We start from the raw sequence: 23,029 nt of genomic DNA on the forward strand, positions 1-23,029 counted from the left end.
CAATAAGTAAAAGGGAAAACCTTTCAATTTTTCAGTTCAAGTGAGGCAGAGCAAGTGAGCTAGACTTCAAATAAGAAAGAAAGAAAGAAAGAAAGAAAAAGAAGCTCCATCAGTATCGAATGCCAGGACTGACATAATGAATCAATTAAATACACCATTAAATAATTAATTAAATGTGTCAATAATTAATTAAAATTGGAAATAATTTATTCAATAAATATTTACGATACATTTAATTAATTAATCATTGACACATTGAATTAGTTATTGACGTATTTAATTAATTAATAATGCATTTAAATAATTATTGATAGTTTTAATTAATTATTTAATGATGCATTTATTTAATTCATTTTGGCACTATTGTCCCCTTCATGTCTCACCTTGAAATAATTTTATCTGTCAGCCTCACCCATCAAACTAAGGGTGTGGGGTTAACGCTGCCACTGCAGCTTCTCTAACGTTTGATTGGTTGCTGTGCAAAGTAAGTCAAGACAGGTCAATCCTAGATAATCGATTGCTTGTGTGGACTTGGGGCAGGCTGGTATCCCAGAATGCATTTCAAATCACAGGCAGCAATGGTGGTGGCGTAAAGTTTTAAAATACCCCGTTTTTCTGTCACCAACTACACTTTTAATAGTGTTTTAACCGCAAATGTAGTGGCGTAATCTTCACGTCTGGTCAGGTTGTCAACATAGAACATGTTTACAAAAGTGTTCAGATGTTTTCAGAGATTTCACTAGCTCCGCTAACAGTCAGCTGACAGAGTGTACCAAGCTCAAAGCCCCGGTGTTCCCGGTGTTTACATATTTCACTCTCAGTGTTCCACATGTTGTATTCGCAGATTCTCATTTTACTGAATTGTCTCTTTCCGCCTGGTCTTGTGTCTCTGTGCTTCTGTAACATAAAGAACGAGCTGACATTTTTCTCATGGCACCAGCAATCAGCTCAACAGGCCCTCAGTTTACCTGCATGCATCTTCCTCACCTGTCAGCGGTTGTTTAACACCTGCTGCTAATTCAAGAAACACGCCCATGTTACCTGGTGATAGTCACAGTTTAACTGGGCAGCTGGTGCTTGATATAATGCATTTTTCTGCACAAGTTAAGTAAATATAGTATATATATTATATATACTATATACAATATATATAATATAGTAAATATAGTTTTTTGGGGGTTTTTTCCCGAGCGCAGAGCTGCTGGATCTCGTTTCCCTACAGAGCACTTTATAGGCGAACAGCTTTATCAGCGGCTGATGTCCAATCACCGGCACACAGCTGTGAAACCTCACCTGAGCTTTAGCTCTCAGTGGTTAAACACTGGACTTTATTCACTCAGGTTTTGTCGGGTCACGTTTACTTTGCTGTTTTATTTACAACTGAGCAAATCGGTTTGGCGGAGGTTAAAGTTACGTTTCATAACTGCATAGTTTTACAGAAGCTTAATGGTTCACTGGCACATGTGTTAGACTGAACCATTCGCTTTTCTTTATCTGGTGTGTTTTGGATTTAACAGTGAATTTTGAGATTAAACTGACTTTTAAAATATTTTTATACAAAGAGGAAAGAGAAGGGGCATTTCCACCGAGAGGAGCAGAGTTTGCAACAGCATGTTCATCATGAAGACTGCAACCTGGACAGAAATATTACATCATCAGTTTTTTAATAGTTATCAACTGTATTCTATGCACCAGCTATCTGTTAGAATTTTTAGAGTTTACTTAACTAAAAATAAACGAGGTTAACATATGATTTGTGTGATTTTTGTTTGTTTGTTTTTTTGTTTCGGTCATGTTATGTATAACTGTCAAAGGCTTGTTAGAAACTATGAAACACATCGTGTAGACTTCTGAATGTTAGAAGAAAACTAATACTGCTCATGAATGAGACTTAAGGCAGGAAGGTGTCCTTTAAAACCAAACGTGTTAACAGGACCTCCCTATTTATATCATAGTTTATGATATAGCAGTGTTAATAATTTATCCAAGTTAACTTCAGTTAACCATTCAGACAGTTCTTTTGCAATGACAAACATAAACACTCATGTCGCTGGTGTAGGTTTCCGCTGTGCCAGCTGTTTAAATTACAGCTGCTTATGCAGTAACCATGGTAACCACGGACTCTGAGTATCTGGATCGACTCAAGTCAGACAACAATTTTACATATATGACCTTAAAACAGGACACAGCCACTATACGTGCTAGCCTCATATCAAATGTGTACGCAGACTGAGTCTATGTTTGACGTTTTAGATCTAATCTTCACTCTCAAACATTTAAACAGCAGTGAGTCTGCAGCTGAGGGAATACAAACTCAAATTGTCGGAACAGGTGATTTATTAAAGGTTTAAATGTTATTCTAACCTGCTGCTGAGTCTCTTACGCTTCTTTTAATAAAGTTTATGCGTTTATACACAGGCTAGGGCGATCGTGGCTCAAGAGTTGGGAGTTCGCCTTGTTAATCGGAAGGTTGCCGGTTCGAGCCCCGGCTTGGACAGTCTCAGTCGTTGTGTCCTTGGGCAAGACACTTCACCCATTGCCTACTGGTGGTCAGAGGTGGAGCCAGACATTTGAAAGACACCTTAAACTAGTTTTTTAATTAAGCAGCAAGGCAGAACAAAGTCGGGGCTGTATCAAGACACGAGGACTAAACCCCAATTCAACCAGACCCAGAACTGATCCGGAATTAAAACAGGACTACAACAGTTCAGAAGCAGGACTACTGAGGACTTAACCAAGACAGAATCAGAACTAGATGATAGTAGCACTAAAAATCATCATAGACCTGCACTACACTTATTTTTTTAATTCTACCAAAGTCCACTATTTAGATTGAGAAAAGTTTATATAATTATTTAGCCTTGTTGTGCAAACAAGCCTGCATAACTTAATAAATGTAGAATTTGAAAAATAACAAACCTAAAAAGAAACACTAGGTACGAGATACATGAGTACCTATGATACGGTGATACTTTTGGTAAACAATCATTTGACTAACATGTGTGTCTCACCTGCTCTTGTTCCATCTCTGTTCTGTCCTCATTCTCCATCTCCCTCTCTGTTCCTCTCTCTCCCTCTCTGTTCCTCTCTCTCCCTCTTTGTGCTGACAATCATCAAATATACAGTTGAAACCAGATATTTATGTACTCTTCAGATCAAAACCCAAACACTTTTTTAATTGTAACATCAAATCAGACTAAATGTTTTTTTTTTAGATTGGTAAATATAAAAAACATATTTGTTAACTTTAAGAGTAAAGAGAGAAACTATCTGTATTTCTTAATTGTAAATGGCACCAAACTGTATTCAAAATTGAGCCACACTTATGGAGCTCCACAGTTCTTTTCCTGGTGTTTTGGTTGACATCTCTTGATTTTCCCATTTCAAAGAAACAGGCTCTGTGTTTTGCCTTATATGCATCCACAGCTGTGCCACCAATTTACTCACATGGACTCTACTAACCTATCAGAAGCTTCTTCAGCTCAGAATGGAATCGTTTTGAGTTTTCTTATTAATTAACAATAAACTTAGTGTACATGTACTCCTAAATTTGATGAAAGTGATAAAAAATAGACAGCTCTCTCTCTCTTTATTCTGACATTTAACTAATTCAAAAGATATTTCAATATTTATTTAACCAAAACAAAACGAGTTTACTCTAAATTGATGTTGTACAGTAAAAAAATGTTCTTGTGTTTTCCATAAAGTGTATGTAAATATCTGGTTTAAACTGTGAATATACTGCTGTGTATTGAAGTTCCTCTTGTTTTGCATAGAAATATACTGAACAGCATACAAAGCATAATATATAAAATACTACCAGAGTTTTTTCTTTGAAAGAAGCTCCTTATGTCCATTCTTGTATATCAGTGCATTACTGAAACCGATTTATTTAGCCGTGGAGGGAAACAACTGAATATATGAAATAAACACACATGTAAGCTGAGACTCTCTAAAGAAACAGCATTGTTGTTGATCGGCTTTTCATTTCGCCATTTGTTGATTCACTTGAAGAGCGAGTAACGTAATATGGGTCAAGTGATCAGTTTGATATCAGTCTTTCGTGATTCACCGTCATATTTACATTATTTGTACAGTATGAATGATTTGCTTTGGTACAAACTTCTGGTCAAACTTCAGTTCTCCTCTGTCTGCCTAGCTCCGTTTCTCCAACAGCGCACTCATAGGCAGCAGCTCCCCCGCCCCGCTTAGTGCCTGAGCTCGGATCATACCAATATTAGGGGGGATTTACGCACAGTCGTAAATTCCCACAGTGTGCACTATGTGCTTCAAATATTGTGTGTAGTTTTTTGCTTTATACAGTGTCAGCCAGGCATCTAACTATGAAAAAAATTACACTCCAAAAGACCCTGGGCTTCTGACAAAACAACCCGGGCTTAAGCCCAGTAAGCCGCCCCCCGCTCGGCCACTGGTCCCTCATATGTTTAGTGTCTGCGCTTCCCTTTGTGTCCAGCGTTGTGTTGTCCCTTGGCTGTGTGTTCTGCTTGTTAGTTTAGTTTCTAATCTCTCCCAGTTTGGTCTCTTTAGTGGTATTTCCATCTCCTTCCCTCTTCACACCGCCTTATGACACCAGCATTGTTTTGTTTTTCTTTTCTCTCTCTCTCTCTCTCTTTTTTTTTTTTGTCCCATCTGGCAGCTTTCGCAATCAGATTTCATCTGAATATGACTGTGCCAAACATATTTGCTTTTCCAAGAAAAGCTCTATAAATTCTCCTTTGGCTCCTCTGGTTTATGTGTTAATTTTATATGTTTATTCATTCATTTCTATTAGTGTTATTTCTGTTTTTAAAATATATGTATAATATGGCAATGTCTAAGCTGATAGGTGGAAGGAAAAAAATAAAACGGGAGAAAAGCACAATGGATCACCAACTGCTGCACCTCTAAGAAGGGAAAACATAAATGAACAACACCATACAGATCCTGGAGCAAAAAAATATAAATGCCTGCATTGTTTTTAATGGCGGGAGACTCATCTGACTGTAGTACATCTTTGGCAGATGATGAAATAGCTCCCTTGAACTGTGATCTCAGTGAACAGTTTCCTGATAAGTTTATGGTCTTAGTCACTATGTTTATCACAAGTTTTACAACATGATATTCATTGTTCCTTCTATTTGGCAAATCATTACCGTATAAGTGCGCTCTGTTCTTAGCACCCCTCTCTCATCATCCTCATTCTAAAGACACCAAGATGGCCAAAATCCTCAGGTTGCGGATTCAAGGACTTTACTAAGATTAGATAATATTTTGTCTCTATTGCGGGAACAATGAAATATAGTTTCATACCACTAACTTCTGGGAAATGTCATTGTGGTTATGTCGATCTTTTATATGCAGTCTATGTAGTCCATCATCTTAATGGTTTAAAAAAGTATTTATTAAGCATATTAACTGTGTAAAAAGTGTTGAAGTGTTTCCATTCATCCATGCATTTTCCTAGGCGGCAGCCTAACCAGAGAAGCCCAGACCTCTCTCTCCTGGCCACCTCCTCTTGCCAAGGTAAGGACTTAGATCGACTGGTAAATTGAGAGCTTCCCTTTTACACTCAGCTCTCTTTTTACCATGACAGACCAGTACAGTGTCCGCATTACTGAAGCCACAGCACCAATCTGTCTGTCAATCTCCCACTCCCCATTCCCTTTAATTCGTGAACAAGTCCCCGAGATACTTAAACTCCTCCACTTGGGACAGAGGCTCGTCCCTGACCTGGAGTGGGCACTTAGTCCTGGAAAAGGGTGGAGTGCCCTGACCTGGAGTGGGCACTTCACACTTTTGCAGCTGAGGACCATGGCCTCACATTTGGAGGTGCCGGCTCTCATTTCCGCTACTTCACACTCAGCTGCAAACTGCTCCATTGCAAGCTGGAGGCTGCCACCTGATGAAGCCAACAGAACCACATAATCTGCAAAAAAAAAAGAGACCACCCAAGTCGAAGCCTTCTACCACTAGGTTATGCCTAGAAATTCATAAAAATTATGAGCAGAATCAGTGACAAAGAGAGTAAATCATACTGAGTAAATCATATAAGTTTTTACTATTTCTTTTCCATATGGGATTGCTTCATAAATAATCCTAAAATACAAAATTACTCAACTAAACCCTAGACTTGAGAATAGCACATGAACTGACAAACAAGGAAAACAATACAAAATAACACAGAACCCTGGGTCAAAGACCCATCCCCTGACATGGAGTTTGTTACCTCCTCACTGATGCCAGAACAAAGTGATTTAAAGTCAAGGTGACAAAAAAATGAATGCGTGTAGATAATTTTTTCTTCAGATAAAATTATGAAGATCTTTATATTTGGCTGTAACATGAGTGAACATAATTTTTATGTGAGCATTGAAGCACCAGTCAGTATCCAAAACAACTCCCAGATTTCTACTAGATTTAAAAATATTTTTGATCAATAAACCAAGGTAACTTTTGAAGCTAATAATTTACATCTGACATTGTTCAAACAACTAAAGAGGTTAACAAGACAATCAACACTGATGAAGTAAAGATTTATAACTGTGTGTCATCTGCATACCACTGGAGAGCTATATTATGTTCTGAATGATCTGACTGAAAGCAGTGGACCAGGTTCCTGTTTGCCAGGTAGGAACAAAATAAATGTAGAGCAAATCACTGAATATCAACACAGGTTTCTAGATGATGCAGGAGAATGGACAGTGTTAATGGATTGTATTTAAGGATGGCTCTGTCTTTGTGAAATCTAAATCTTCAGACTGAAAACTAGTAAAATTATTGTTTGTATTCATGAAACAACATCATTCAACTAAAATTAATTCCTTTTGCTACTAAAGGCCTAATGAAAATTACAGTTTAGAAAGTGTTTAGTAATCACTAATCAGGTTTGAATTCTTCAGAAACAACATAATGATTACATCCTCATCAGAAAAACACCAGAAATATAAGAAATGTAATTAATAAAAATAATAAAATGACCAGTAATTGTCTTTGGTCCTAACATGTTTTTTATTATGTGGCCTCTGGATTCAGAGATCAAGATCTCAAGTTCTCAAGTTCAGAGGTGTTTCCCGGAGCTGTAATTTCAAAAACACACTGTTAGTCCTGCTAATCTTGAACTGGCTTTATATCATTGAAACCCAGAGTAACAAAGGCAAATAGTTTACTTACATGGTTCAGTATTTTTTTCTGAAATAAAGAGGAAACCAGATATTTTAGAATGGCAAAGAAGTTTAGTTTTGCAGTCTGTATTAGAGAATCTGCTCAGCTGCTTTGAATCGCTCACCTTTCTTCTTTTTGTAAACAGCAAATCCAACAACAGCAACAACAACCACCACTGCAGCAATTATGGCGATCATCATGCCAGAGGGGGTCTCTGCTCAGTAAAAGACAGATGTGCAGTTTAAGCAGGTTGAAAGGCTAAAAGTCGATCCATCTATCCATACATCTCCCCAAATGTGAGGCCAAAAATAGATAACCAACAGCTGTAACACCTTACATATTTGGAACCAAAGAGACAATTATTATTATATACAAACATTTAAAAAATAAATGTTTAGGATTCCCACTGGCTATTCTCACAGTAGCAGCTGGTCTTCTTGAGGTCCAAACCAAAAACAGGACAAAACATGAAAATATTACACAGCATCAGCAAACAAAATTAATAAATGTTTTTCCTCACCTTTCCTAATGTTTTCCTCTGAGTTGGTTCTGATCGCTGCTTCATTCAGTTTGGTGACAATATCCTCAACACCAGAGAGTTGAAACACGCACTCATATTTTCTCCAATCTTCAGGTGTGACTGATGAAACATTCAGATCAACACTCATCTGGAAGGTCTCATCATGATTGAGGAGGATCTCTCTGTGGTCCACGCCCTCATGAATCTCCTCTCCATCTTTCCTCCAGAACATCACAGCTTTGTCAGGATAGAAACCTGTAGCATGGCAGCTGACTGGAGAGGACGGAGTCTTCTGGAGGAGAGACACTGAGGGAGGAACTGGAGAGGGAAGGTGGGAAAGAGAGGGATAGAAGCAACGGAGGGAGAGGGGGTGAGGATTTCTTTTTGTTTTGTTTTGTTTTTACCTTTAGCTCATAAAAGATATGTGGGCCACTGGAATACACAAGCCCTGTTGCGAAGATGATTCTTAACAAATTGTCCTTTTTATTTGTTGTTTTTTCAGTTATTTACTCTAATAAGATTTTCTGCCCTTCACTATTGTGTGCATGATTTAAAAATTATATCTTATCGTACGCCAACATGTCATCACATCTGAGATGACAAAACATAGCTGTAGTTGGGCTGTAAGAAAACAATTTATGATTCAGCTGAGATCAGCTTACAATGAGGCTACAAAGAAAGGATGTGTTATTTACTTAAATGTTTATTGCCTCACCTTCTTCACTCGCACTACTGGTAGGAAGAACAAAGATTCAAGGAGCTGAGAAGTTGAGAGAAGGAAACGAGGATGTGCCTTTGGGAAATGAGAGAAAGGCTTGTGTGTGTCCCGTGGTTTTGCTTCCCTTCCTTGTCTCCCCACCCTGACCCGTGTCTGGTTTTCTCTCCTTTGTCATTTTCTGTCCTCACTGATTTCACACAAACAGCACCAATGTGTGTATACAGTCTTGCCTCTTCCTTTGACAGTTGTCAGTTTGTTTGCTTTACCTTTTATTTGACGTGCTAATTCTCTACATTCTTTGTTCTTTGCCACATTCTGTTTGTTTGTGTTCCAATAGTTCACTCGTATGAGTGACTAGGAAAGCATCTATTTCCCTATTATTTGTAAATGATAAGGCAGTACAACCACATACAGAGTTGCCTAAATCAAGAAAATACAAAACCAGCCAAGTTTTTGCTTCTTTTTTTTTTTTTAATTATAAAGATAGCTATATGTTCTGGGGAAGTATAACATCAATAAATTACAATTATTATTGTATCCATGGAATTGCATCAGGTGAATGTACCTGTTCTCTGCAGGAAGTGTTTTCCACCCTCTACATACTTCTTTAGCCACTCTGGACAAAACTGAGTGAGGATAGTTTTAGCGAATTTTATTGAATCTCTATTAGCATCCCGTCTCTGTTTGATAATGTCAGCCTCTGGTGTCAGTGCAATCCACGCCACTGTCTTAAAATCAAGTTTAAGAAAGTCTTCTCCATTATAAGCGTACTGTAACACAGCTGCCGCTTCTCCAGTGTTTTCATCCCATTCACAGCCACTTTCCATCTGTAAAATGTGGACACCTGAAGAGACAGATAGGAAGAACATAAATATTGCAACAAATCATAAATGTGTGAATCACACCTGTTCTTCAAGGGTTGTGTTTATTCAGTTAGTCTGTCAGCCCTTTTTAATACGAATATGAAATATAACTGTAATGTTGCACCATTAGTAGTAGGCCTGATGTGACTATTCAAGATTACGGGAAAAAGACTGAGACAGACAGAAACTGATTCAACCCAGAAATCTGACACACATCTAGGTTATAAACTCTGTAAATCAGGATAAAAAACGCTAAGCCATAAAAGGTTTGTATTTTTTAAGTGAAAATCTAAAGCTAGCATTTTTTTTTAGCAAAATGTGTTATTTCCATTAATCGCTTTTGTTTGGAGATATCCAGTGATTTATCATGATCTCAGGTAAAGTATAACAGAAAATACTGCACCTGCACTTTGGTTGAAATGCTGTTTCAAAATAGAAATCCAAATTCTGAACATGTTTGGGTGATGCTGAAAACAAATCTGAGTGTAAATCTCCTTCTGCTGAGGATCATTTTCAAATATTTTCTTTGCCCAATCCTTTCTTGGTTCTAATATCATGTTGCTGCTGTCACAGAAACATGCCTGGATGCCATCGACCATCATTACAACCGTACCCTCTGAGATATTTGGGACTCCAGAGGATCCAGTGAAGTAATACTTCAATGAGTGTTTCACTGTGAAACAAACAATATTTATAATTTAAATATATTAAAGAAAGAAAAAGATTAACTACATGCAAACATACAAGATAAAACAATCCAACAATATGAACATTGTATTACATGAACCAGGCAACACACCACAGTGTTTGTAGCCTGAGCTACTGCCTTTCTCAAGTTGGGTCTTTAAAACACGAGAAAAACAAAAACATATGCAACCTAGATAATAAATGCACACATTAAAACATTAAAAAAAAAAAAATCAGACACGACAAAATATCACAGGGCTTAGAATAAAGTATAATAAAATACCATAACAAAACAGGAACTTATTTATGACTGCATGTGTGTTTCACTTATTCCCATTACACATACTAAACTTTTATGAAACTTCTTTAATAGGGTACATTTGACATAAAACTTTGAAGAACAGTTAACTCTGCAGTTCTAGCTTATATAACCTGTTATATGGAACCAGCGTTGCAGTGCCAACCTGTTTTATATCCTATATATATATTCACTTCCTCCTGGCTTTAGGAATACTGGCTCTCTTCCCTTATTCAAGTCAAGGTTAGGCTTAGAGAGTCCAATTGTTGTCTAATGCAGTTTTTTCCCCTCCTTTTTATTGTTTGTCTTTTACACTTTGTAAGTGCTAAAATTCACTTAGTAAGGTTCAGACTAAAAAAGCTTTAAAGTGAAACGAAAATAAAAAGGCAGCTTAAGGTCAGATGAGACAGATTTCACGTTTTTTTCTTACCTGCAACTGAACTATGACAGAAGAGAAGCAGCAATAAGAGTTTCATATTTTATGATCCTTAATTTCACAATTATTATTCCTTTTGTTGCAAAAATATGAATAAAAAGCCAGAGCTTCCGTACAGTAAGCGACCGATGCCGTTACAACTAAAACGTGCCCAGCAGTGCCTCCTTTGCGCTGCAATTTTGCCTCCAAAACACTAGTGGGCAGTGGAGTATCTCTTATAAAAGTTGATCTTTTCAGTCGAGACTACATTATATCAGAAGACGAAATAGCTGAAAAAAACAAAAGCAGAAAATGTTGATATTAACACAGAAGAAGGAATCCCAACCAGTTTGAGATTTACACTTCTGTAAATAAATTCTAAAGCTTCTCTGTGTTTAACTTCTTAACTTCTGTTTTTTCTTCAGACACCATAAAACTAAATAAAAGACATAAATGCATATGAAAATATATATCTCAGTCTTTCAAGAGAAAGACTCCTTACCAAGTATGTGATGAGCTTGAAATGAGAAGGGGTTTGTATAACAACAAATCATTTGACACATCAGCATGTGTGATGTGTGAGACCTACACTAATCCTAATCCTAATAAGAATATTGTGTTTTCAAACTTGAGATAGGGACCTGACTATAAATTAGAAGTGTTTGTTACCTTGAAATGAGCAGAACAATAATAATAATAATAATCTTTGTAGAGGTCAACAATCATAGCTGATTAAGAAATTGTAATCTCAAAGGGTATATGTGGAATGGAAATTTACACAACTGGTAATGACATCAAAATCAGCTCATTACAGTGAGGCATGTATGTACCTGTAATAACTGAGAAGAAACTGAACAACTTCAGTTCACACTTGAGCTATGAACTTAACTGCATTAGCAGAGGTCATAAATCACAGCCTATTAGGTGTCAGAGTGGTAATTTCAGAGGGTTTATATAGCATGTATATTCATACAGTAGATAATGACATAAAAATCAGGCTTATTACAGTATGGATACATAGGTACCCATAATAATGAGGCAGAATTCAGTTTTTTTCCCATGAATTCTGGACTTGACTGCATTAGCAGAGGTTTGAAATCAGTCAGCTGCTCACATTGTAGGAATGTTATGTAAAACATACAGTATGTACAAACATTTCTGGATTTAAGATTTATTTCAATCATATTCATGTTAGGATATGATGTTATATTACTGTAATTGACATTAAGTAGTAAGGGCAAAACACACAGACACAAAATGCAAAAGCCCAGAAACAAAATCAGCCAAGTTGCCGTTTTTAGCTGCTAGCATGCTAACTTGTGTTAGCCTAACCCTTACTTGTGTTTTTAGGTGATTTCATAGACTCTGCCATGCTGTTAAGGGTGGATGTTTATGTTTTGGGCCCAGAAGATGAAGTTCATAAATGGTTAAACCCATAAGTAGCACGAAGATCAATGCCCACTTCTACTCACATTACAATGAACTTGAACTGACACCAAATCTAGTTACTAATAAAATATCAGATAGTTGCAAACTGTTGCTGATGGTATAACTTTAAAGAATTAACTGTCATTCCTGCAAAGAATGATCAGTCTTTAAGATCTGAGATCCACAGGCAGTGCAAAGTACACTCCTATCTTCAGTGCACATGAAGCAAAAGGGCCTCATGTTTCATTGTTATTGACAGCTCCTGGACTGAATACAAACAGTACATGTTTGATCCAGAGTTAAAAGAGTGAGGAACAAGTTGCTACATTTGACAAATAGTGTAGCAGATTGTCCAACAGACTACATTTTAACAAAGAATTTTGTTAACAAATTTAACAAAGAAGCTCAACACATCAGTCAGCTCCATATGGAGGAAGGAAAACAACAGAAGAGAACAGTTGTGCTGATGGGCATCATTTCTGAGGCCTCTAACAGAGGCCTTTAAAACATAAAATATAACTTTAAAAACATAAAAATTGGTTGTAAAAAACATCCTTACAAACAACCTATGAGCTCATTTTTTAGAGGAGAGCAGTCTCTTCTTTTCATGAAAAGGTGAACACTGGAGAACAGACATGTCTCTGAAATCTAGTTTTCATCCTGTGGATGCAAGGAAAGCAGGGAAGTAATATCCCATAATCTGTCACAGCCGAAGGCCGTCTCTATGGGCTCAAAATGTGGTCATAAATATTTTGTACTTGTAAAAAAGATTTGTATGTGTAAAAAAGATTTGTATGTGTAAAAAAGATTTGTGTGTGCTTAAAAAAGATTTGTATGTGTAAAAAAGATTTGTGTGTGCGTAAAAAAGATTTGTGTGTGGACTTAGAAAAAAAAAACCCTGCAAGTTACAAGTACGGATTTTGACCCTATTTTTCTTCCTTTCATCTGATTGGTCAATGTCATGTCAATCACAAATGTAACAATCCAATCAGAGAACAGAAGGGTTTGGGTGTCGAGGGGCGCTTTTTTTGAACTGCAGGTCTTTGAAGGGAATAAATGCCCTTTTACATGCCAACCCAGCGTTTTCCTTCATCACCACGAAGGAAAACAGTCTGTGGTCGTCCGAGTTTGGTGATTTTTGTGTCACAGGTCTACGTGTTTAATACAGGGACTTCCACAGCCTTTTCAACAGCGCTGCGGACCGCGGGGTGGGGGCGGGCAGTGTTTTGGAAATGACAGTCTTCATTACAAAGCTTTCTTCGTTATGAATTAGCATACATGTTTTTATTGAACATTTGAAGAACCAGCAAAAAAAACAAACTCTTGTAGAGGACATAAAGTCAGAGATAGAAAAGACAAGGAGCAGGTGCATCTAGTACAGGTAGAGCTGCTGCAAAAACCCACAGAGCCCAGCAGCCAGCGTAACAAATTCTGGATCCTTTGCTTTTAGTTAGCATTAGCAGCACATCCTGCGTCCGTTGTGAAAGGACTTTTATGCAGCGCACTGTGAATCACAGCAATGGTCCCGGGTCAGCCCTGACTTTGTGTTAAACTAATCCTAAAGTAATAATGGTATTTCTAACCACTGATATACCACAACTTTATCCTTTCAACAGCTACTGAAAGTTAGGGGACCTAGCTGCTATCGGATATTTATATAGAGATTAGTGATGGGTCGTTCGCGAACGAAATGGCTCTTAGAGCCGGGTCTTTGACGTAAACGACGCGAGCCGGCTCCTTATCGCGAGCCGTCACGTGGGTTTTTTTTTTTCTTTCTCTCACCCTCTCTCTCTCTCTCGCACTTTTTTTCCGCTTCACTTCGCACCTGAGCCTTGTGCTTTATGCTGGGCAGAGGGGGGAGGGGCGGTAGTTACACTCAGTAGCACAGGAACAGAGCCAGAGGGAGAGAGAGAGAAAGAGAGCCAGGGACAACAACGTCACATTAGAAAGGTATAGTAATCATCCACAACTATTTTCGGTTGCAGATGAAAAAGGATTCAGAAAGTTTATTCATGCAGGCCCATATGACAGAGAATATGCATCTTCTTTTTGTTTTCATATTATAATTTATATTTAATTGTGTTGTGGTTTGCAGTGTTTTGTGTTGTTTTCACTTTAAATTTGTAAAAGGAAAAAGCTGAAAATTTAAATAGTTAAAAGTTGAAATGTGAATAGTTGATTTTTGTATTATATGATTTATTTATTACATTTTATGTGGAGTGAATAAATAAAAGTATATTTACAGTGGCCCCTACAGACAAAGCACATACAAACTTCAAATCACGTACGAACTCTGAAGCACGTACAAACTCCAAAACACGTAAAAACACGTAAAAACTCCAAAACACGTACAAAAAACTCAGAAATCAAATCAAAATTTATTTATATAGCACATATTAAAACAACAGTGTTGACCATAGTGCTTCACAGTCAATAAAAAGCACACACAAACAATACACACATGCTTTCAATTGTGTAATTTAAGTGATCTAGTAGCTCTGCTTTGGAAGTTCAGTTCATGCTAGAAATGTGTTTTGGAGTTTGTACGTGTTTTGTCTCTAGGGGCCACCGCATATATTTATATATAAACATATACAAATAAAACCACTTTTTTTACGTTAGTAATTCCTTTTGTGCATAATTTTATATTATTGTTAATAATAAATAAATTAAAGCAACAAAACAACCTGAAGAGCCGGTTCGGAGCCGAAAGAGCCGGCTCTTTTTAGTGAGCCGAACTGAAAGAGCCGGATCTCTAAAAAGAGCCGGAAATCCCATCACTAATAGAGATCCTCCAGCTTCAAACTGTATCACCCTTCAAGGACCTGCAGTTCAAAAAAGCGCCCCTCGACAGCCAAACCCATCTGTTCTCTGATTGGATTGTTACATTTGTGATTGACATGACATTGACCAATCAGATGAAAGGAAGAAAAATAGGGTCAAAATCCATACTTGTAACTTGCAGGGGTTTTTTTTCTAAGTCCACACACAAATCTTTTTTACGCACGCACAAATCTTTTTTACACATACAAATCTTTTTTACGCACACACAAATCTTTTTTACACATACAAATCTTTTTTACGCACACACAAATTCTTTTTACACATACAAATCTTTTTTACAAGTACAAAATATTTATGACCACATTTTGAGCCCATACGTCTCAACGAAAAGGACTGAGTGCAAGATGCAGACAGAGGCACAGAAGAACGTGACTAAACAAAGTTTATTTACAAAGCAAATGAATAAACAACAAGACAAAACTGTGAGCTGTCAGTCTTAACATGAACTAATGAACTGAGCTATGAGGTTTAATATGAACTATGAATAATACGAAACTATAAAGCACAGTGGCTAACATGAGCTAAGAAACAAAATCTGAAAGCTAGGACTGTGGAAACTATAATTCCGTGGTTCAGAGGCAAAGGGGTAATCCGACTGGGTGGCTGGGTTAAAGGGGAATCAGAGTCTCTGAAACAAGAAAGTTCAGGTATGGTTCTAGGTGTAAGTTGGCAAGTGTTTTCTGAATGATTTCCCTGAGTTGCTTACTTGCCGCAGGTAGATGTTAAGCATGGAGGGGAGGGTTGTCTGGGTGAGCGTGGTTAATCCGTGATACCTGACGTGTGGCAGGGAGGCAGGTAGGTGTGAGGAGCAAGCAAGCTGAGGCTGAGAAGGTGGCGAGAGGTAGTGATGTGACGTTCTGTATCGAGGCTTCGAAGCTTGTGTCGAGTAATGGAGGGGGCGTTTCCGAAGCCTCGCTGCCCGGCTGTACCACGTGACTGGTTTATGAAGTGGTTCGAACTTTGCCGCGAGCTATGACAGCGATATAAACCCCTCAGACTTCATTCAAAATGTGGGTGTTTGATGGAGAGTTGCGGTTAGTAAGAGTTTGGAGACAGTTTGGAGGTTTATGAGAGTGAGGAGAGAAAGTCAGGAGAGAATGGGGCCAGCTAAGAGGAGGAGGATGTCCTCCCCTGTGTGGGAACATTTTGACTGACGCCTCAGTGTGTAGCTGTCCATACCTCAACGTTAAAAAAGCACAACTACTGTCCACACCCCAACCACACCTCACCTCACAGTAAATGATCATTTCCATTTTAAGCATTTCCAAATGATCATTTTCCATACTGCCAGTATAAATATACAAAGTATACTGCCATCACTACAATATAGATGTTTTACACACTCCTTTTGTTGTTGACATTTACAGGCTGTGTGCAAAAGGCCACACTCTTCAAATTCATGCCAACTAATATTTTTACGTCCAGTAGATGTCCTACTAGAGCAAATGAAGCTTCAAGACGCTTTGCGCTGGGGTGAACCAATTGGATGAAAAGCTTCAGTGCTTCAGGAAGCTTCATCTGCCCATCACTAGCGAGAGGTCCAGCATCCAGGTGAAGAGGTTTATTGTCTAGGTTTGAATCTGACAGCCTGGTGAATAGCTAAGAACAGCTAAGACACAAAGTTAAGTCATGGTAATTTGCTATGATAAACACAATACTATGGTGCCCTACACTAACTGTGGTTAGTAGACAATCTGGCCATGAGTAGCTAAGAACGCTGGCCCTATGTGCTGACAACCTGATTACCCGCAGGTGAGAACAGTGAGCAGGTAGTTGAAGGCTCCTCCCCAAGGCGGGACTGCCAGCTTTGTGGAAAAACACAGGCACTCAGCCAGACCGTAACATAATCATAGATCAAGTGCAGATCACTGATCTGAGATCAGCATATTTATCATTACTGCACAGGAAAGATTTGGAGTAACTACAAAGGTATGTGGAATATACTGCAACCCCCCTGGCTTCTGCTCCGCGGCTGCTGAGTGACCCCTCATCTGGGGCTCTCCTCAGCTCTTTCTAGGATAGCGGCGCAGCTGCCCCTCTGTTGGTCTTCCTTGGCCTCTTGTGTTCTGAGGGCCTCTGGATGCTGGGATGATAGCTCCTTCAGGACTTAAACTCCAGTCAGAGAGTGGGGCACAGAGAGTGATGTCCGGATATACTTTAATGGAAGTTAACAGCAGCTCAACAGTACAGCAGTAGGCATACTTAACAAATGTGGGAGGGGTGGACAGACGTGTGGTTCTGAATAACAAGAAACAAGGAGAAACAATTTTCACATGTAAATATAACAATCGTCACTTCCCAACATCATGCCAATATAATGAACTGTAACACAAATAATCAGCTGAATGCTCTGACATAAGAAAGTCCCACAATCCCATTTGAACAGGCAGGAAACAAGAATATTTGCATATCCCAGGCAACAGAAAAGACCTAATGCCCCCAAATTAGGAAAGGTCAGCAATTATATGATCTTCAGTGCTCTCTAGTGGCTAAATAACCCAACTGCGGTGCACAGATCCAACCCGTAACAAATGCTACGGTGGTAAATCACATGCCCAGGGGCGGAGCGTGGGAGTGGCTTACTGGGCTTATTCCCGGGTTGTTTTGTCAGAAGTCCGGGGTCTTTTGGAGTGTAATTTTTTCATAGTTAGATGCCTGGCTGACAACTGTATGAAACAAAAAGTACACACAATATTCGAAGCACATAGTGCTCACTGTGGGAATTTACGACTGTGCGTGAAATCCCCCCTGATGTTGGCATGATCCGAGCTCAGGCACTAAGAGACTGAGCGGGGCAGCTGCTGCCTGTAATGGTAAATGGACTGATTCTTATATAGCGCTTTTCTACTCTCACGGAGTACTCAAAGCGCTCTATATAACATGCCTCATTCACACCCATTCTCACAAGCACTTTATCTACACTTAGTGTTTTCTAACGACATTCATACTCCGATCGATGCATCGGGAGGGCAAGTTGGGGATACTTGAAATGCACTGGAGGAGCCAGGGATCGAACCACCGACCTTCCTATCAGTAGGTGACTGACTAGGTACTGACTCTACCTCCTGAGCTACAGCCACCCCTACAACCTGTGAGTGCGCTGTTGAAGAAACGGAGCCAGCCATACTAAGGAGAGCTTAAGTTTGATCAGGTACCAAAGCAAATCATTCGTACCTTACAAATAATGTAAATATGACGGTGAATCACGAAAGATTGATATCAAACTGATCACTTGACCCATATTACGTTACTTGCTCTTCAAGTGAATCAACAAATGGCGAAATGAAAAGCCGAACAAATGCTATATTTTTTTAGAGAGTCTTAGCTTATTTCATATTTTCAGTTCTTACCCTCCCCGACTAAATCGGTTTCAGTTATGTACTGAAATATAAGAATGGACATTAGAGGGTTCTTTCAAAGAAAAAACTCAGGTAAATGTTATTTTATATATTATGCTTCGTATGTTGTTCAGTATATTTCTATGCAAAACAAGAGGGATTTCAGTACACAGCAGGATATTCACATTTGTAACCAGATATTTACATACACTTTAGGGAGAAAACATTGTACTGTACAACATCAATTTAGAGTAAACTTTTGTTTTAGATAAATATTGAAACATCTTTTGAATTAGTTAAATGTCAGAATAAAGAGAGACAGAGCTGTCTATTTTTTATCACTTTCATCAAATTTAGGAGTACATATACACTAAGTTTATTGTTAATTAATAAGAAAACCAGATGATTCCATTCTGAGCTGAAGAAGCTTCTGACAGGTTAGTAGAGTCCATGTGAGTAAATTGGTGGCACACCTGTGGATGCATATAAGGCAAAACACAGAGCCTGTTTCTTTGACATGGGAACATCAAGAGATGTCAACCAAAACACTATTAAAAGAATTGTGGAGCTCCATAAGTGTGGCTCAGTTTTGAATACAATTTGGTGCCATTTACAATTAAGAAATACAGATAGTTTCTCTCTCTTAAAGTTAACAAATATGTTTTTATATTTATCAATCTAAAAAAGTAAACATTTAGTCTGATTTGATGTTACAATTAAAAAAGTGTTTGTGTTTTGATCTGAAGAGTACATAAATATCTGGTTTCAACTGTATATTTGATGATTGTCAGCACAAAGAGGGAGAGAGAGGAACAGAGAGGGAGAGAGAGGGAGATGGAGAATGAGGACAGAACAGAGATGAACAAGAGCAGGTGAGACACACATGTTAGTCAAATGGTTGTTTACCAAAGTATCACCGTATCATAGGTCCTCATGTATCTCGTACCTAGTGTTTCTTTTTAGGTTTGTTATTTTTCAAATTCTGTATTTATTATGTTATGCAGGCTTGTTTGCACAACAAGGCTAAATAATTATATAAACTTTTCTCAATCTAAATAGTGGACTTTGGTAGAATTAAAAAAATAAGTGTAGTGCAGGTCTATGATGATTTTTAGTGCTACTATCATCTAGTTCTGATTCTGGTTCTGTCTTGGTTAAATCCCAAGTAGACCTGATTTTGAACTGTTGTAGTCCTGTTTTAATTCCAGATCAGTTCTGGGTCTGGTTGAATTGGGGTTTAGTCCTCGTGTCTTGATACAGCCCTGATTTTTTTTCTGCCTTGCTGCTTAATTAAAAAACTAGTTTAAGGTGTCCTGCATATGTGATATATATTTTTCCCTATATGAAGTCATTCTTTTTTTGAACAAAACTCAAAACAGAGCCAATTAATCTTTCCTTTCAGTCATTTCTAACCCCCCCAAAAAAAAAAAAAAAATCCCACATGCATTCTACCCTTTAGGGCTAAGCCCCGGGTGTTTCAAATGTCTGGCTCCGCCTCTGGTGCAAGTTATGGAGACTTTACTAGGCTGAAAAACCCAAATAAACATTTCAGAGAGAGCAAAAGCGCACAAGTGGCCAAATCAATAATCTGGTGCATTATTAAAAAGGGCATGCTGGAGAGATTATATCTCTCGGCTGACCTGGGAATGCCTTGGAACGCCCCAGGATAAGCTAGAGGAGGTGGCTGGGGAGAGCGAGGTCTGGGCTTCTCTGCTCAGGCTGCTGCCCCCACGACCCGGCCCCGGATAAAGCGGATGAAGATGGATGGATTGTTAAAAAGAATAAATGCACTGACCAGCTCGGCAACAACAAAAGGCCTGAAAGACCACAGAAGACAACTAAAGTGAATGATGGCAGAATTATTTACATGGTTACAAGAAATAACTTAAAACATCTAACCAAGCCAGTAACACTGGATGAGTATGTATGTCATTGTCATGGTCTACAGTCATGAGAACCATTATTTAATGTAAATACAGAGAGTTTACAACATGGTACAAAACACTGGTTACACTCAAGAACAGGAAGACTTTCCCAGAAAACATCTAAAACGGCATACACAGAAATGTAAACAATAAAATGAATTAATAAATAAATCATTAAACAAATGAAACAAATGTTATAACAATGATGGGAAATGAAGAGCTTGGAAAAGAAAAACAGCTCATGATTGAAAGCACAGCAACTAGTGCTTCTAGTGTTTACTGATGATGTGACTGCTCACAGAAACAGAACCATTAAATCTGAAGAGTCCAGGTCTATGATCTCTGCTCGGTTCACCAAAGGCTGCAAAACTGATTGTGCCTCAATACAAACAGATAATAACCCAATGTTACAGCTCCATAATCCAAACTACATCTTATCACTGATATATATGCATATACATTTTTTAAAATTAGCTTTTGTGATTCCCATTGTGTTTCCACCAGGTATTATATTTAAACTCTTTTTACATTTTCTTCTCATACCTGTTAATGTGCTGTGTTCATGTAAGCTTTAAATCAAAGTGCACTCCTAAAAATTTAAATGACATGCAGATAGATGAAGCAATCTTTTCTTATGTTTCCTTTTTACATACATGATTTTGTTTTATTTTCTATCAAGAGCTGAAATCCTCATGTAGTAGCCCATATTTGTACCTACTTCACTGCTTCTTGCAGCTGCTTTTAAACAGTCTGCACACTTCTTCCTCTCTTCCTGATGAGTGTATCATCTGCAAAAGCTGACTTTCCTATATGCCTAAAGGGATTTGATCAAAGATATATTTAATCTTAATTAAAATTACTTGTGGGCTAAATACTGTGCAATGAGGAGTTCAATTCAATTCAATTTTATTTATATAGCGCCAAATCACAACAAAAGTTGCCTCAAGGCGCTTCATAGATACAGAGGAAAAACCCAACAATCATATGACCCCCTATGAGCAAGCACTTTGGCGACAGTGGGAAGGAAAAACTCCCTTTTAACAGGAAGAAACCTCCAGCTGAACCAGGCTCAGGGAGGGGCGGGGCCATCTGCTGGGACTGGTTGGGGTGAGAGAAGGAAGACAGGATAAAAGACATGCTGTGGAAGAGAGACAGAGGTTAATAACAGATATGATTCAATGCAGAGAGGTCTATTAATACATAGTGAGTGAGAAAGGTGACTGGAAAGGAAAAACTCAATGCATCATGGGAATCCCCCGGCAGCCTACATCTATTGCAGCATAACTAAGGGAGGATTCAGGGTCACCTGGTCCAGCCCTAACTATATGCTTTGGCAAAAAGGAAAGTTTTAAGCCTAATCTTAAAAGTAGAGATAGTGTCTGTCTCCCGAATCCAAACTGGAAGCTGGTTCCACAGAAGAGGGGCCTGAAAACTGAAGGCTCTCCCTCCCATTCTACTTTTAAATACTCTAGGAACAACAAGTAGGCCTGCAGAGCGAGAGCGAAGTGCTCTAATAGGGTGATATGGTACTACAAGGTCATTAAGATAAGATGGGGCCTGATTATTTAAGACCTTGTATGTGAGGAGCAGGATTTTGAATTCAATTCTGGACTTAACAGGAAGCCAATGAAGGGAAGCCAAAACAGGAGAAATATGCTCTCTCTTTCTAGTCCCTGTCAGGACTCTTGCTGCAGCATTTTGGATTAATTGAAGGCTTTTCGCTGAGTTTTTAGGACTTCCTAATAATAATGAATTACTGTAGTCCAGCCTAGATGCAATAAACGCATGAAACATCTGAGGCTTTGAGACAGTCAACATTTGATATTATTAACCCTCTCAGGCTCAAATTAAACTTTTTGTTGCTAATGCACAACCAAGTCCTGCAGTGGTACGTCTGAGTAAAAAAAACCTCATGAAATATGTATGTGGGGTAATCAGGTTGTTAGTTTTTAACTGTTGCAAATTGGCAACGCCTGCCTCGAGAGGGTTAAGATGACCAAAATGAGTGTCAGGGCAGCTGGGACTGATAACTGAAGAGAGATGTATAACTGCATGTCATTTAGATTAGATACAGTACATTTCACAATATGCTCTGGCTGAAAGCAAAGGACAAAGGACAGAGACTTGAAAACCACAGTTATAATGGAGAACTGAAGAACATGCCCATGCTGTTTAACAGGTAAAATTGTAATTATAGTGAGTTGATTAGTTCCAAAACTACTTCTACAGTTACTTGCTAAAATTTTACATTTTTTATTAAATAGGGAGGCTACTACAACCTCTGTTGAGATATATAGATATTAACTCAATATTAGAACAATAATTAGGCTAAAACCTTAATGCAAAGAAGGTGGCATAATATCATTTAATAACGAACAATGTAATCGTTTGGTATCCGGTTTTATTTTTAAACACAAATTCATTCATGCATTAATGATTCAAAACAAGATTGTGACTGAAGGGGAGTCCAGTGCAGCAGATTCATTCAAAAACACCTTGTAAGAGAGAGCTTTTGTTTTATTGCTAATCTGAACAGTGTCAGGTTGTTTTTACTTGCAGCTTCAGACAGGTTGTTATCAGTGATCATTGCTGATACTCCCATCTGTTAGAAAGGACGTTATCATGCAGTTGTAATTTCATATGACATGATAACGTCCTCATATAAAACTTTACCTTCTGACATTTTCTACATCTCAGTAATGTTCAATCATCAAGTTATTTAATCAATTTGTTTGTTTGTTTGAATACATTAGACAGAACACAGTGGGGACGTTATAGTGGGATCAAAACAACAGTTCTTGTTTGAATCAGGTCAGTCAAAGGTGGTCAAAG

The 23,029-nt window shown here is 38.2% G+C and overlaps 1 protein-coding gene across 1 annotated transcript; it reads right to left on the reverse strand.

Annotated features, from left to right (window-relative positions):
- Positions 1-7,035: 7,035 nt before the first annotated feature.
- On the reverse strand, positions 7,036-10,723 carry LOC146643199 (major histocompatibility complex class I-related protein 1-like). Its single transcript, XM_085396661.1, has 7 exons — positions 10,678-10,723; positions 9,666-9,935; positions 8,965-9,243; positions 7,682-7,999; positions 7,286-7,375; positions 7,171-7,188; positions 7,036-7,076 (listed from the first exon to the last, which is right to left on the reverse strand). The coding sequence occupies exons 1-7, from the start codon at positions 10,721-10,723 to the stop codon at positions 7,036-7,038; spliced, it is 1,062 nt and encodes a 353-aa protein (XP_085252787.1).
- Positions 10,724-23,029: the final 12,306 nt, after the last annotated feature.

This window comes from Rhamphochromis longiceps, linkage group LG22 (genome assembly GCF_057381845.1).
Source record: "Rhamphochromis longiceps isolate RC_006_pf linkage group LG22, R_longiceps_female_GT1.1, whole genome shotgun sequence".
NCBI classification, from domain to species: Eukaryota; Metazoa; Chordata; class Actinopteri; order Cichliformes; family Cichlidae; genus Rhamphochromis; species Rhamphochromis longiceps.